General features: G+C 40.8%; 1 protein-coding gene across 1 annotated transcript; it reads left to right on the forward strand.

Annotated features, from left to right (window-relative positions):
• Positions 1–2,105: 2,105 nt before the first annotated feature.
• On the forward strand, positions 2,106–13,089 carry LOC143846479 (heparanase-like protein 1). The gene is made up of 10 exons (XM_077354915.1): positions 2,106–2,170; positions 2,318–2,526; positions 6,620–6,656; positions 6,844–7,027; positions 7,171–7,322; positions 7,414–7,647; positions 7,806–7,995; positions 8,226–8,351; positions 8,449–8,548; positions 12,581–13,089. Exons 2-10 carry the CDS (start codon positions 2,320–2,322, stop codon positions 12,911–12,913), a joined length of 1,563 nt encoding a protein of 520 aa, XP_077211030.1. The 5' UTR covers positions 2,106–2,170; positions 2,318–2,319; the 3' UTR covers positions 12,914–13,089.
• The last annotated feature ends 538 nt before the right edge of the window (positions 13,090–13,627 follow it).

Consider the following 13,627-nt stretch of genomic DNA (forward strand, 5'->3'; position numbering starts at 1 on the left):
GCCTCACAAAAAAAAAATGAACGAATTAGAAGCTTACCCCCCTAAAAAAAATTGAAAGAAGACTCTCATGGGTGTGGGAATAAGAAGAAGAAATGGTGGTGGATTTTGTTTGAATCATTATTGTAATGGGTCCTGATAAGTCTCTCTGTGTTTCTGCTTTGACTGATTGGAATTTTTATCTTTTGTTTCATCTTTCGCCTTTGCTCCTTTCTTTCTTTGCCTTTTATCTATTTGTTTTGTGATGGATGTGGATGCAATAAAGAAGCCAGCTGGTGGTATGAACTGATAAATTTATAGAGGGACTCCACCTTATGGAAACTTCTATAGATCGGAGGGTTAGGATGTTATTAATTATGTTGTGTCCCAATAAATGGACTACGGTTTGGATCATCCTATGGAGCGGGTCCGACCCAACCCGAGAATTTAAGCTTACTAAAAACTTAAAAAATAGGAAATGATATCATCACACCCATATTTTGATATTTTCACAAACCATCGTGTCTTTTAGTATTTAAAGAGCCATCAAAAGGACGAGCCAAATAAAAAAAGGAAAGACAACTTGGTTTGTTCAAATATCAAAATATGGTTATGCTGATAACATTTCCCACAAAAAAACGATAAAAAAAAACTGTCGGGTTTCAATTGGGTTAGGTTGCCTATGCCGTCAACCTGAATTTCATAATCATTAATCCCATTCTTAGTATTTTGATTAATATTGGTCCCAATATCCATATCGGTCCAGGTATGACTAAGACCTGGACCCAACCCGGGTTAAGAACACCATACCTGAACCCGACTCGAAAGACACCCAACCCGACCTGACCTTTTTTCAGGTTGAACCCAACCTGAGTTGCACCCCTAACGGTGGGTGAATCAAGCAAGGAGATTTCCATCCGAAATGTAATAGGGAGTTTTTATATGGTGTAACCCAATATTTTTCAAAAAAGTACTGTACGGCTTACACCATAGGATGATCCAAACCTTCCGTTTAATGGGGCAAAACGTAAATAGGTACTTGTGCCCCAAAATTCATCTCCCTAGGATAGTAGGATGACTCCAACCCCTGCAATCTATAGATGTTTCCATAATAAGCGGTTCCTCCATAGATCGGAGGGCTAGGATCAATCTATGGAAATCATTTTTGGGAACAACCCATTTACAATGTGGCCCATAAAATGGACGGTTTGGATCATCATATCCCAAAATTTAGGGGTCATGTCCTATCTTGGATAAGTCAAAGTGCAAAGATTTAAACTTGCATTGATTGGATGAAGCTAACCATTGATTGCATGTAGAAAAAACTTAGATCATGACCGATGAAAGGCGCTACAACCTTGGGCCCTACGCCGGCCATGAGGAAATGATCATCATGTCCATTGATCAAGCGGGCAAACACTCCTGGCCCCTGGCCCAATTCCGTTGCCCCACCTTGATCAGATGATTTTATAACCTTGATATATACTCCCAAGACAATTGAAGTATTGGCTTTTGTGGGCCTTAATCTTATAGACGCGAAGTGGTCCACTGGATCAACTATCTTGATTATACACACATCCCAATGTTTCAATCCAATACTAAGAATGATCCTCGAATTAATCTGATTATTTCATTCTTTTTGTTAAGTTTGTACGGGAATTGATATCCCTACTCCTTCACGTTTTCCGTGAGCATGGTTCACTGCTTGAGGATAAGTTTACCCCCTCTAACGTTTCTCTCTGCCTTTAAAACTTAATGAAACCGTGAGAGGGTGGGATTTAATCCGTTAGGGGGAGATATCATTTCCTTTTTTCACTCACATACGTACATGTATGTGCAATCAAGAGGACATATTCTTTGCGTTTCTGTAGGATCTACGTGGTTACGTGGCTGCGTGCCACGTAGCCACGTAGGATCTATGATTATTAGATTTCTCATAGCAATTAATTTGCGAGTGTATACATGCAATATATTTAATGGCATTATTGGAATCTTATGTAAAGCTTGGTAAGATGGGAACGTCATTTACTTGGATAGGTTAATTTTCATATTCAAGGCAAACTTATCCTAAATCCACCCAAAATCTCTCCTTTCCACATGAGAAACAAATATGAGTTAACTCACGTCTTCTAACGTATATAACTCTCTTCTCCTCCTCTTCCTCTTGGGTAGAGATATTCTTCAGTTCCAAAAGGTAAATTCTTTTGTTTTTTCTTGTTTTGTTTGCATGTTTCTTTTACTTCACTTTCTTTTTTCTTAACAACACCACCAACTCAATCGAATAGATATACAAGATTGGTTTAAAATCCCAAATCCAATTCCTTTTTCTTTTTTGATATAGGGATGGGGCTTCGAGTTTTGCTTCTTTCTCTTCTTTTCTCTTATTTTTGTGTGAAGAGTTCGAGTGAAGATGTGACAGTGACTGTGAAAGGAGTAGTCTCCATTGCTAAAACAGATGATAACTTTGTATGTGCAACCATGGATTGGTGGCCTCCTGCCAAGTGCAATTATAATCAGTGTCCATGGGGGAATGCCTCCATTATAAATCTGGTATTTATTTTTGTCTCAATCTTTCTTTTTCAATGCTTGTTATATACGCTATATTTATTAGTAACCCGTACAGGTCTGTCTCTTTGACTTAAAGTCATGGGTATGCTCCCTATTAGGGGTGTCAACGGATCCACTTCGGATCGGATCCACCTATGTCTCAGTCATGATCCATTCAAATCCATTATCGGTCGGATCGGATTCGGAATGTTCTTCGGATCCTACTTTCCATCTCTCAGTCACGATCCATTTCAAATCGGAGCGTCCATCGGAGTGTCCTAGTACTTACGCTGTACACAGTTAAAATTCTTAAGAGGGCGAGGGCGACTTGCAATGGTGATGAGCAATGGATTAGAGACTTAAAGTCAATGGTTAGAGAAGGAAAAGAAGAGGCTGACCCAAGACTTGGGACATTTGAATGACAAAATACTGAAATTGAAATCGCTCGAAAAATAGACATGACTTATTTTAACTAAAATATCCTTGAAATAATACTTACTGTTATAAAATTTGAAGGGTATTTCCATAAAATAATATAATGATATCGGATTTCGGACTGTCCCGCGGGCTTTTAATAGTTGTCTGGATCCGATTGATAATTTTTTCGGATCCTATGATGGAGATCCAAAATATGTCCATGGATCCTAGTAGTCTGTCTAGATCCTATCAATTGAACTTCGGATTCGGGTAGTCCATCGGACTGTCTAGATCCATTGATACCCCTACTCCCTATTGACAGGAGTTCAAATCTCCCCGGGCTTACCTGATGCTCGTGGTTTAACATGTGATTGCTATCATCCTTAGGGAATAGTCCCGCCCTAAAAATTGGGGTGAGGATACCCTATGTCATAAAAAAGGGCAATGATAAATTCGCACTTGACCCTCCTTTAAAGGGGAGCGAATTATCCTACAGGGGATGTGAATTTATCATGGCTCTAAAAAAATGGTACATGTATTAGTGAAAGTGGATGGTATGAAGCAAATTAAAATTGGTTTTTTATGTTCTTTCTTTTTATCTTTCCATATTTCCTTAATGCATGATTATATATTTGTACAGTATTCTCTGATTTTAGATATTAATGTAATATATATATAGCAGAAGAGCAAATGAGATAATTTTGTCCATTTAACACGTCAATGTGATGATTTTTACCCTTTTTTGCCCTCCCCACATATCTGTACATACTATCTATGTGAGGGGAAAAAAGGTATGAATGTTCGGAATTATTTGCAAAATCTGTGGCATTAACACCTCACTGGTAATTTTGAATCTTGATTTGCTAGCCACCTTCTCCAAACGCTATGTCTCGCCCATACTTTACAATTGTATGTATTCAGAGATCTTATTAGATGTGATGAAAAACTGCACGGAAATACTATTTCTTCAAAGGTTGCTAGAAGTAATACGGAAGGAAAGAAGCTGGCAATAATAATCATTACGGAGTAAAGTTTGGAGGGACATTACAGACAACTGGATATGACAATTATGGAAAAAACTACAAAGACAAGGTATCAAAATATGACAATTACGAAAAAAACTACTTTTACTTATTAATTTTTGAGGATATTACGAATTTTGCACACCTGTACAAATATTTACAAATTCTGGGCACCTTGAGACGAACAACAGATTATGGAAACCTCTATAGATTGGAGGGCTATGGAAATGATTTTACGGGCACAACCTATTGATGTTGTGTTCCATCACATGGACGGTTTGGATCAACCTATGATGTGGTCCGTACAATTCTTTGTCGGCCCGTGCATCACACGGGGTTTTTTACTAGTATATATATATATATAGATGGATGGATAGATGCTTGTTAATTGTTCTATGGTATATGTATTAAAGAAAGTTTATGGTATGAAGCAAATTAAACATGGTTTTTTAGGATACTGATATTGGCACTACCATGTTCTAATAATTGCACAAACTCTACTTGTCTTTTCTGTTTTAATTGGCTTTGGCGGGCTTTTTGGAAACTATAATAACCTTTGACAACTTTTTTAAGTGATAAAAGATAAGTTAGTGCAATTATAAAAACATGGTAGTGCCAATATCAATAACCTTTTTCTATGTTCTTTCTTCTTTTTTCCATATTTCATCAATGCATGACTGTATATTTGTATGAACAGAAAGTAAACTTGTGTTCTCTAATTTCAGATATATATATGAGAAAACGGTTCCTACACATATGTGTAGATAAGTTATCTACACACTAGCTTAAAATACAGTGGGGGCCACATTATTTGGGTGATCCAAACCATTCATTTTTAAGGCCCTCACATAGATAAGGTGTCCACAAAAAATCAGATCCATAGGATCATCCTAACCATTCGAACTGTGGAGGCAAAAAATTGACTAATTTGTGAAGGTTTAAAGACATCCATTTTACCTCTACAAATCGTAGGGTTGGGATGATCCTATGGATCTGATTTTTTGTCGACACCCTATCTATGTGAGGGCCTTTAAAATGGATGGCTTGGATCACCCAAACAATGTGGGGCCCCACTATATTTTAAGCTAGTGTGTAGAGAACTCTCTACACATATGTGTAGGAACCGTTTTCTCTCTCTCTCTCTCTCTCTCTCTCTCTCTCTCTCTCTATATATATATATATATATATATATATATATATATATGAGAAAAGTGTTTCTAAGCACGTGCTTAGATAAACTTATCTAAGCATGTGCTCAAAAACACATGTGGCCCACATTTTTTGGGGGATCCAAAGCATTCATTTGGAAGGCCCTTCCATAGATAGGGTGTGTACCAAAAACCAGCCTTATAGGATCATCCTAACCCAATCAAAGTTGGAGTGGAAAATGGACAGACACTGTGTGTCCATATTTCTGCCCATTTTCCCCTCCACAAATAGCAGGGTTAGGATGATCCTATAGGGCTGATTTTTGGTACACACCCTATCCATGGAAGGGCCTTCCAAATGAATGCTTTGGATCCCCCAAAAAATGTGGGCCACATGTGTTTTTGAGCATGTGCTTAGATAAGCTTATCTAAGCATGTGCTTAGAAACACTTTCCTCTCTATATATATATATATATATATATATATATATATATATATATATATATATATATATATATATATATATATATGAGAAAATTGTTGGTGAGCTTAAGCGCACCAAACCTATGGTGCGCTTAAGCTCCCCAATCACATGGGGGCCCACTTTGTTAGGTGATCCAAAGCATTCATTTTAAAGGCCTTATGATAGATAGGGGGTGTACCAAAAATCAGCTCCATAGGATCATCCTAACCCCTCCATTTGTGGAGGACAAAAATGGACAGATCCTATCCATGTAAGGGACTTTAAAATGAATGCTTTGGATCACCTAGCCCCCATGTGATTGGGGCGCTTAAGCTCACCAAAAGTTTGGTGAGCTTAAGCGCACCAACAGTTTCCTCATATATATATATTAATCTATGGATGTATGCTTGATGATTTATTTGTTTTTTTGAATGGTAAGAACATGGATATATTTGAATGTAAACTTGAATGTTCCATAGATATATTCATATATCTGTGACCATAGTTACCAGGGTGGGAAACAAATTCGGGAAACGAAACGGGAAACGGAAACAGGAAACGCATGAAAAAAAATACAGGAGAAATGAGAAACAATAGAAAATCATACGAGAAACGTCTTGGGAAATGATGTGTTTTTTTTCCGAAAATCATTCCACACATGTTTCCTACACGTTTCATATGCGTTTTCTACGAGTGTTGCATTCGTTTATCATGCGTTTACACATTATTTATAAGTTTTCCATATGTTTCCCATGTGTTTTAGAAACATTTCTCCAATTTTGTATCATATTTTGGAAACGTTTCCGAAACTTGTTTCCCTCATGTTAGGAGAAACGAGTTTCCCAACTGCGAGAAACACGTTTTAGGGGAAACGAGTTTCCCACCCACCCAGGGAGTTTCCGGCAACTATGTCTGTGACTGTATATTTGGATTTTTTTTTATGGACATATATATGTAAGAACATTCTATGATGTCTATGGACGTATGCTTGATGTTGGATGATAAGAACACAAAATAAACTTCTTCTTTTTAAATTTTTTTTTCAGGATCTAGATGACCCGATTCTTTCGAAGGCTGTTAAGGGTAAGTCAGATTCTGATTCAGAATCTTAAGCAATAGTTTCGTTATGAGAAACTGGTGGCCTTTTATAAAGTTTTGAACTACACATTGTTTGGGAAATAAGGAGGAGGATTTCTAAATCAAGTTGTGGTTTTGAGAAATACCATCAAGCTTATCTTGTAATTTTGTTTTAATTCTATTGTAATTGCAGCTTTCAATCCTTTGAGAATTAGGCTTGGAGGGTCACTGCAAGACCAAGTATTGTATAAGGTAGGAAATTCAGTTTCTAAATGCCCAAGCTTCAAAAATAGTACAGATGGATTGTTTGGATTTACCAAAGGTTGCCTTACAATGGAAAGGTGGGATAAGTTATCAAGCTTTTTTAACAACACAGGGTAAGGATCGCTCCCCATAAATTTATAAATGTCTCCTTTCCTTCTTTCAACATTAATAATTCTTTTTGTAAGATGAGAGTTTATAAAATTGTCTAAATATATGTTGTTTTACACTTTCAATAATTTTGATGATATTGTTGCAGAGCAATAGTAACATTCGGACTGAATGCACTATTTGGGAGGAAAAAAGTAACAGATAATGGTCTTTGGGGTGGTCCTTGGGATCCCACTAATGCTCGTGATTTAATTAATTACACCATCTCTAAGGGATATAAGATTGATTCTTTCGAATTTGGTAATTTGATGAACTTCCACTCAATTTTAGAGAATGATGCCATGTAGTTCTGTATATTTCTCGATTAACAACGCATTTTGATCCAAACCAGGCAATGAGTTATCTGGTGGCGGTGTTTCCGCAAGGGTTGATGCTACACTATATGGCCAAGATATGGTTGTTCTCAAAAATCTTATCCAGACTTTGTATCAGAATTCTACAAGACAACCACAAGTATTGGGACCAGGAGGCTTCTTTGATCAGAAATGGTACATTGAATTCCTTCAAGCCTCAGGCCCCAATGTTGTTGATGGAGTAACACATCACGTCTACAATCTTGGTCCAGGTCAGTGAGGTTACATTGCATATGCATTCATGCCCAGTCAACAATTTTGGAAAAAATTTGCATCCATTTATGTTTTCTTTATATATTCATTATGTTTATTTTGTACATTTTTCATTAAATGGTATGCTGATGAATAGTCTGTGACAACTTGTATTTAGGTGTCGACCCCAATCTAATATACAAGATCCAAGATCCTAATTATCTTGATCAGATAGCTCAAACATACAAAGATATTGAAGTAACACTTAGTAGCGTTGCTCCATGGTCATCTCCATGGGTTGGGGAATCCGGTGGGGCGTATAATAGCGGTGGCAAAAACGTATCACACGCATTCGTTGATAGCTTCTGGTGACAAACTTATTTCGCCTTATTTGTTCTAATGATTTATTATATATAAAGTGGTTTTTTCAGATATTCTTCTACTATTACTCCTATTTAGATCTTGTAGATGAGATTTCAGTTTGTGCTATACACTTCATTATGAAGTTTATTGTCTTGATTCACATAAACAGATCTCTGTCTTCTCCTTTTAATTTGTCCTCATGAGATTAACTAATTTAGTTGTTTGATTTGCACAGGTACTTGGATCAATTTGGTTTGTCATCGACATTTGGTAACAAAGTGTTCTGCCGACAGTCATTGATTGGAGGAAATTATGGTCTACTAAACACCACAACATTTGTCCCCAACCCTGATTACTATAGGTGAGTTTTGAGATATAGGATCTAAAACAGAGTCGCTTTCAGTAATTATTTAGCTCAATTTCATCATCTCATCCTATTCTACTGTAAATTTTTTCAGTGCTCTCCTCTGGCACCGTTTAGTGGGAAACAAGGTTCTTTCTACCAGTCACAATGGTTCACCATACCTGCGTGCATATTCTCATTGTTCTAAGAAGAAGGTATGACTATATCTTCATCTAGTCATTTTTTTCTTATATCTTCATCTTGTCATTTTTTCTAAAACAAATTTTTTGTTTGTGATGAGTTTCATTGATTTATTTAATCTGCATGACTATATCTTCATCCAGTCCTTTTTTAAATAAACATTTTGTTTGTGATGGGTTTCATTGATTTGTTCAATCTGCATAGCGCATTTCACTAGAAAGACATTTTACATTACAAAAACAGTTGTTTTTGATAAAAAATATTGCATAAGAAGTGTTAGGCCCAAAATCGGTTAACGGATATGGCAGTGACGTAAGAGCCGAGCTGGGGGGAAGTAGAGTCCGGACGAGCTGTGTGCTGCACAGGAGCAAACGAGGTCAGAATGACCGACCCGGAGTGTACTCCGGACAGGCCCTTCGACACTCAAGTCAGTATGAGCCGGAGTGAAGAGGGTGTTTGTAAGAGTGGTGGGTGAGAATTTCAATACCCTGATTTATGAGCTTTGAAGGCCCTTTTATAGGGAGAAATTGGGGTAGTTGGGGAGTTAATGCTCCAAGACAGGTGTCGACCAGCTATATGTTCAAGCTCACCTACTCTGTGTAATTACCAAACTACCCCTGCTGACGCGGGGTCTGCGGTGGGCCCCTCTCGAGACATGTGTCGGCAGCTAATAGGCTGGTCCGCGGTGGGCCCTCCTCTAGCCACGTGTCGGCAGCTAATAGGCTACTGTGTTTTTACACCCCATCAGTTGCCCCCCAAGTTCTCCAAGTTATTATGGTGACTTGGGGAAATGTGGTGAGTACATCTTCTGGTTGGTGGCGGTCGGGGTGCGGCCTGTGGGGCAGTCCGGAATTTGGAGCAGTTCGGAACTTGGAGCAGTCCAGAACTTGGAGCAGTCCAGAACTTGGAGCAGTCCAGAAATTGGGGCAGTCCGGAAATTGGAGCAGTCCGGATTTTGGAGCAGTCCGGAGCTTATCAGTCCGGATTTTGTCAGTCCGGAGCTTGGAGCAGTCCGGATTTTGTCAATCCGGAGCTTGGAGCAGTCCGGATTTTGGAGCAGTCCGGAGCTTATCAGTCCGGATTTTGTAAGTCCGGAGCTTGGAGCAGTCCGGATTTTGTCAGTCCAGAGCTTGGAGCAGTCCGGATTTTGGAGTAGTTCGGAGCTTATCAGTCCGGATTTTGTCAGTCCGGAGCTTGGAGCAGTCCGGATTTTGTCACTCCGGAGTTTGGAGCAGTCCGGATTTTGTCAATCCGGAGCTTAGAGCAGTTCGGATTTTGGAGCAGTCCGGAGCTTATCAGTCCGGATTTTGTCAGTCCGGAGCTTGGAGCAGTCCGGATTTTGCCAATCCGGAGCTTGGAGCAGTCCGGATTTTGTCAATCCGGAGCTTAGAGCAGTCCGGATTTTCGAGCAGTCCGGATTTTGTCAATCCGGAGCTTAGAGCAGTCCGGATTTTCGAGCAGTCCGGAGCTTAGAGCAGTCCGGATTTTCGAGCAGTCCGGAGCTTATCAGTCCGGATTTTGTCAGTCCGGAGCTTAGAGCAGTCCGGATTTTGTCAGTCCGGAGCTTGGAGCAGTCCGGATTTTGGAGCAGTCCGGAGCTTATCAGTCCTGATTTTGTCAGTCCGGAGCTTGGAGCAGTCCGGATTTTGTCAATCCGGAGCTTAAAGCAGTCCGGATTTTGGAGCAGTCCGGAGCTTATCAGTCCGGATTTTGTCAATCCGGAGCTTGGAGCAGTCCGGATTTTGTCAATCCAGAGCTTGGAGCAGTCCGGATTTTGGAGCAGTCCGGAGCTTATCAGTCCGGATTTTGAAGCAGTCCAGAACTTGGAGCAGTCCAGAAATTGGGGCAGTCCGGAAATTGGAGCAGTCCGGATTTTGGAGCAGTCCGGATCTTATCAGTCCGGATTTTGTCCTGCAGCGCTTTGCGCTATATCCAGTTCGGATTGAGATGAACTGAATATAGCGCAATCAGCTAAAAGACGAAATTGAATTTTGTCTTGTAGCGAATCTCACCGAGTCCTGGTCGGCTTGAGATGAACTGGATTTTGTCCTGTAGCGCTTTGCGCCATACCCAGTTCGGCTTGAGATGAACTGGATTTTGTCCTGTAGCGCTTTGCGCCATACCCAGTTCGGCTTTTGATGAACTGGATTTTGTCCTGTAGCGCTTTGCGCCATACCCAGTTCGGCTTTTGATGAACTGGATTTTGTCCTGTAGCGCTTTGCGCCATACCCAGTTCGGCTTGAGATGAACTGGATTTTTCCTGTAGCGCTTTGCGCCATACCCAGTTCGGCTTTTGATGAACTGGATTTTGTCCTGTAGCGCTTTGCGCCATACCCAGTTCGGCTTGAGATGAACTGGATTTTGTCCTGTAGCGCTTTGCGCCATACCCAGTTCGGCTTTTGATGAACTGGATTTTGTCCTGTAGCGCTTTGCGCCATACCCAGTTCGGCGTGAGATGAACTGGATTTTGTCCTGTAGCGCTTTGCGCCATACCCAGTTCGGCTTTTGGAGCAGTCCGGAGCTTATCAGTCCGGATTTTGTCAGTCCGGAGCTTGGAGCAGTCCGGATTTTGTCACTCCGGAGCTTAGAGCAGTTCGGATTTTGTCAGTCCGGAGCTTGGAGCAGTCCGGATTTTGGAGCAGTCCGGATTTTGTCAGTCCGGAGCTTGGAGCAGTCCGGATTTTGTCAATCCGGAGCTTAGAGCAGTCCGGATTTTGGAGCAGTCCGGAGCTTATCAGTCCGGATTTTGTCAGTCCAGAGCTTGGAGCAGTCCGGATTTTGTCAATCCGGAGCTTGGAGCAGTCCGGATTTTGTCAATCCAGAGCTTGGAGCAGTCCGGAGCTTATCAGTCCGGATTTTATCAGTCCGGAGCTTGGAGCAGTCCGGATTTTGTCAATCCGGAGCTTGGAGCAGTCCGGACTGAGTTTCGTCGTGTAGCGAGACACGTCATATCCAGTCCGGCTTGGGCCGGACTGATTTTTGTCTTCTAGCGAGACGCGTCATATCCAGTCCGGCTTGGGCCGGATTGATTTTTGTCGTCTAGCGAGACGCGTCGTATCCAGTCCGGCTTGGGCCGGACTGATTTTTGTCGTCTAGCGAGACGTGTCGTATCCAGTCCGGCTTGGGCCGGACTGATTTTTGTCGTCTAGCGAGACGTGTCGTATCCAGTCCGGCTTGGGCAGGACTGATTTTTGTCGTCTAGCGAGACGCGTCGTATCCAGTCCGGCTTGGGCCGGACTGATTTTTGTCGTCTAGCGAGACATGTCGTATCCAGTCCGGCTGGAGATGACCAAGTTTTATTGAACTTGGGTAGTCCGTGCAGTGGGGATGCGTGCGCTCTTGCGCCCTGCCATTTTTGTTTGTGAGGGATCTGAACAGCTTTTAGTTCTGGAGTCCCACGGATGGCGCCAATCTGTTAGGCCCAAAATCGGTTAACGGATATGGCAGTGACGTAAGAGCCGAGCTGGGGGGAAGTAGAGTCCGGACGAGCTGTGTGCTGCACAGGAGCAAACGAGGTCAGAATGACCGACCCGGAGTGTACTCCGGACAGGCCCTTCGACACTCAAGTCAGTATGAGCCGGAGTGAAGAGGGTGTTTGTAAGAGTGGTGGGTGAGAATTTCAATACCCTGATTTATGAGCTTTGAAGGCCCTTTTATAGGGAGAAATTGGGGTAGTTGGGGAGTTAATGCTCCAAGACAGGTGTCGACCACCTATAGGTTCAAGCTCACCTACTCTGTGTAATTACCAAACTACCCCTGCTGACGCGGGGTCTGCGGTGGGCCCCTCTCGAGACATGTGTCGGCAGCTAATAGGCTGGTCCGCGGTGGGCCCTCCTCTAGCCACGTGTCGGCAGCTAATAGGCTGCTGTGTTTTTACACCCCATCAAGAAGTTATGTAATTTTAGTTCTGTAAGTAACAAGCTTCTAATGTTTTGTTGAAATTTGCAATTATATTTAGTTGCTAATACAAGATTTGGATCAAGAATTCATGACAAACTCAGTTAAAAGACTATATTCTAACATGTGAAATTTTCTCTGCCTCTCAGCCTGGAGTTACTCTACTGCTGATTAATTTGTCCAACTCGACTTCGTTCAACATTTCAATTGCCAGTGACTTGAACATATATCCACCGGAAGATACTAAAATGGAGGAAGGTGAATATGTTGGACTGAGAGAAGAATACCATTTGACGCCCAAAGATGGCAATCTTGAGAGCACCACCATGCTTCTAAATGGGTTTCCATTGGAGCTTACAGAGTGTGGTGGCATTCCCGATTTGAATCCTATGCTTCTGGATGCCTCTGTTCCTTTAAATATGGCGCCCCTCTCGATTTCCTTTGTCACTTTGAAGGACTTCAAAGCCCCTGCATGCTCTTAAGAGACTACTGTGGAGCTGGCATAAAGTTCATTCTTTTAAATTTTACTTTTCTTTTTAGTTAGTTCATAGGACAAATACCTTAACTTTGTGGTCATTGAAGAACACTTTCTCCTAGTATCTTGCTATGTTTAGGACACTAGATTCTGAAATTTTTCGGTTTATTATTTTGTTTGATAGCTATGTTTTCTTGAAAAGTCACTAAGCCAGTAGGTTACTCAAATCTTAATTAGAGCATTTGAAGAAAAGATTGGTATAGATATTAATAACACCAATTCTAGCAGCTTAAGCTTTTGGAGTGATTGGTTGTTTCACATGGTGTCAGAACTATTGATAATTAATTTGCACTTTGCTATCACTACTAATGTTTTCCAATTCCCAAGTAATTAAGCTAAATAATGAAGCAGGCAATTTGAGACAGTGAGCAAGTGAATTTCTGGTATATGTTCTGATTTTGTTTTGCACAACATTATCTATAGTGATAGGCTGAGCTCGAATACCTGGTATTATCATATCTGTACCCTGTTCCTATATAGTGAAATAAGTTGCTATCGTAAAAGAATCTTGAGTGGAACTCAATCTGGTAACTGTAATGCTTTTTAATGGGCCATTGACACATATATATATGGTAAAAGTCTTTCCTGGCAGATGACTTTAAGGACAAAAGGATTTACCAACTTCATAATCATGTTTTAAGATATCGCCTAATAGAGTGCC

Source organism: Tasmannia lanceolata, unplaced genomic scaffold (genome assembly GCF_043159265.1).
Source record: "Tasmannia lanceolata isolate RefF3 unplaced genomic scaffold, GAP_Taslan_0.1 ptg000015l, whole genome shotgun sequence".
NCBI lineage: Eukaryota > Viridiplantae > Streptophyta > Magnoliopsida > Canellales > Winteraceae > Tasmannia > Tasmannia lanceolata.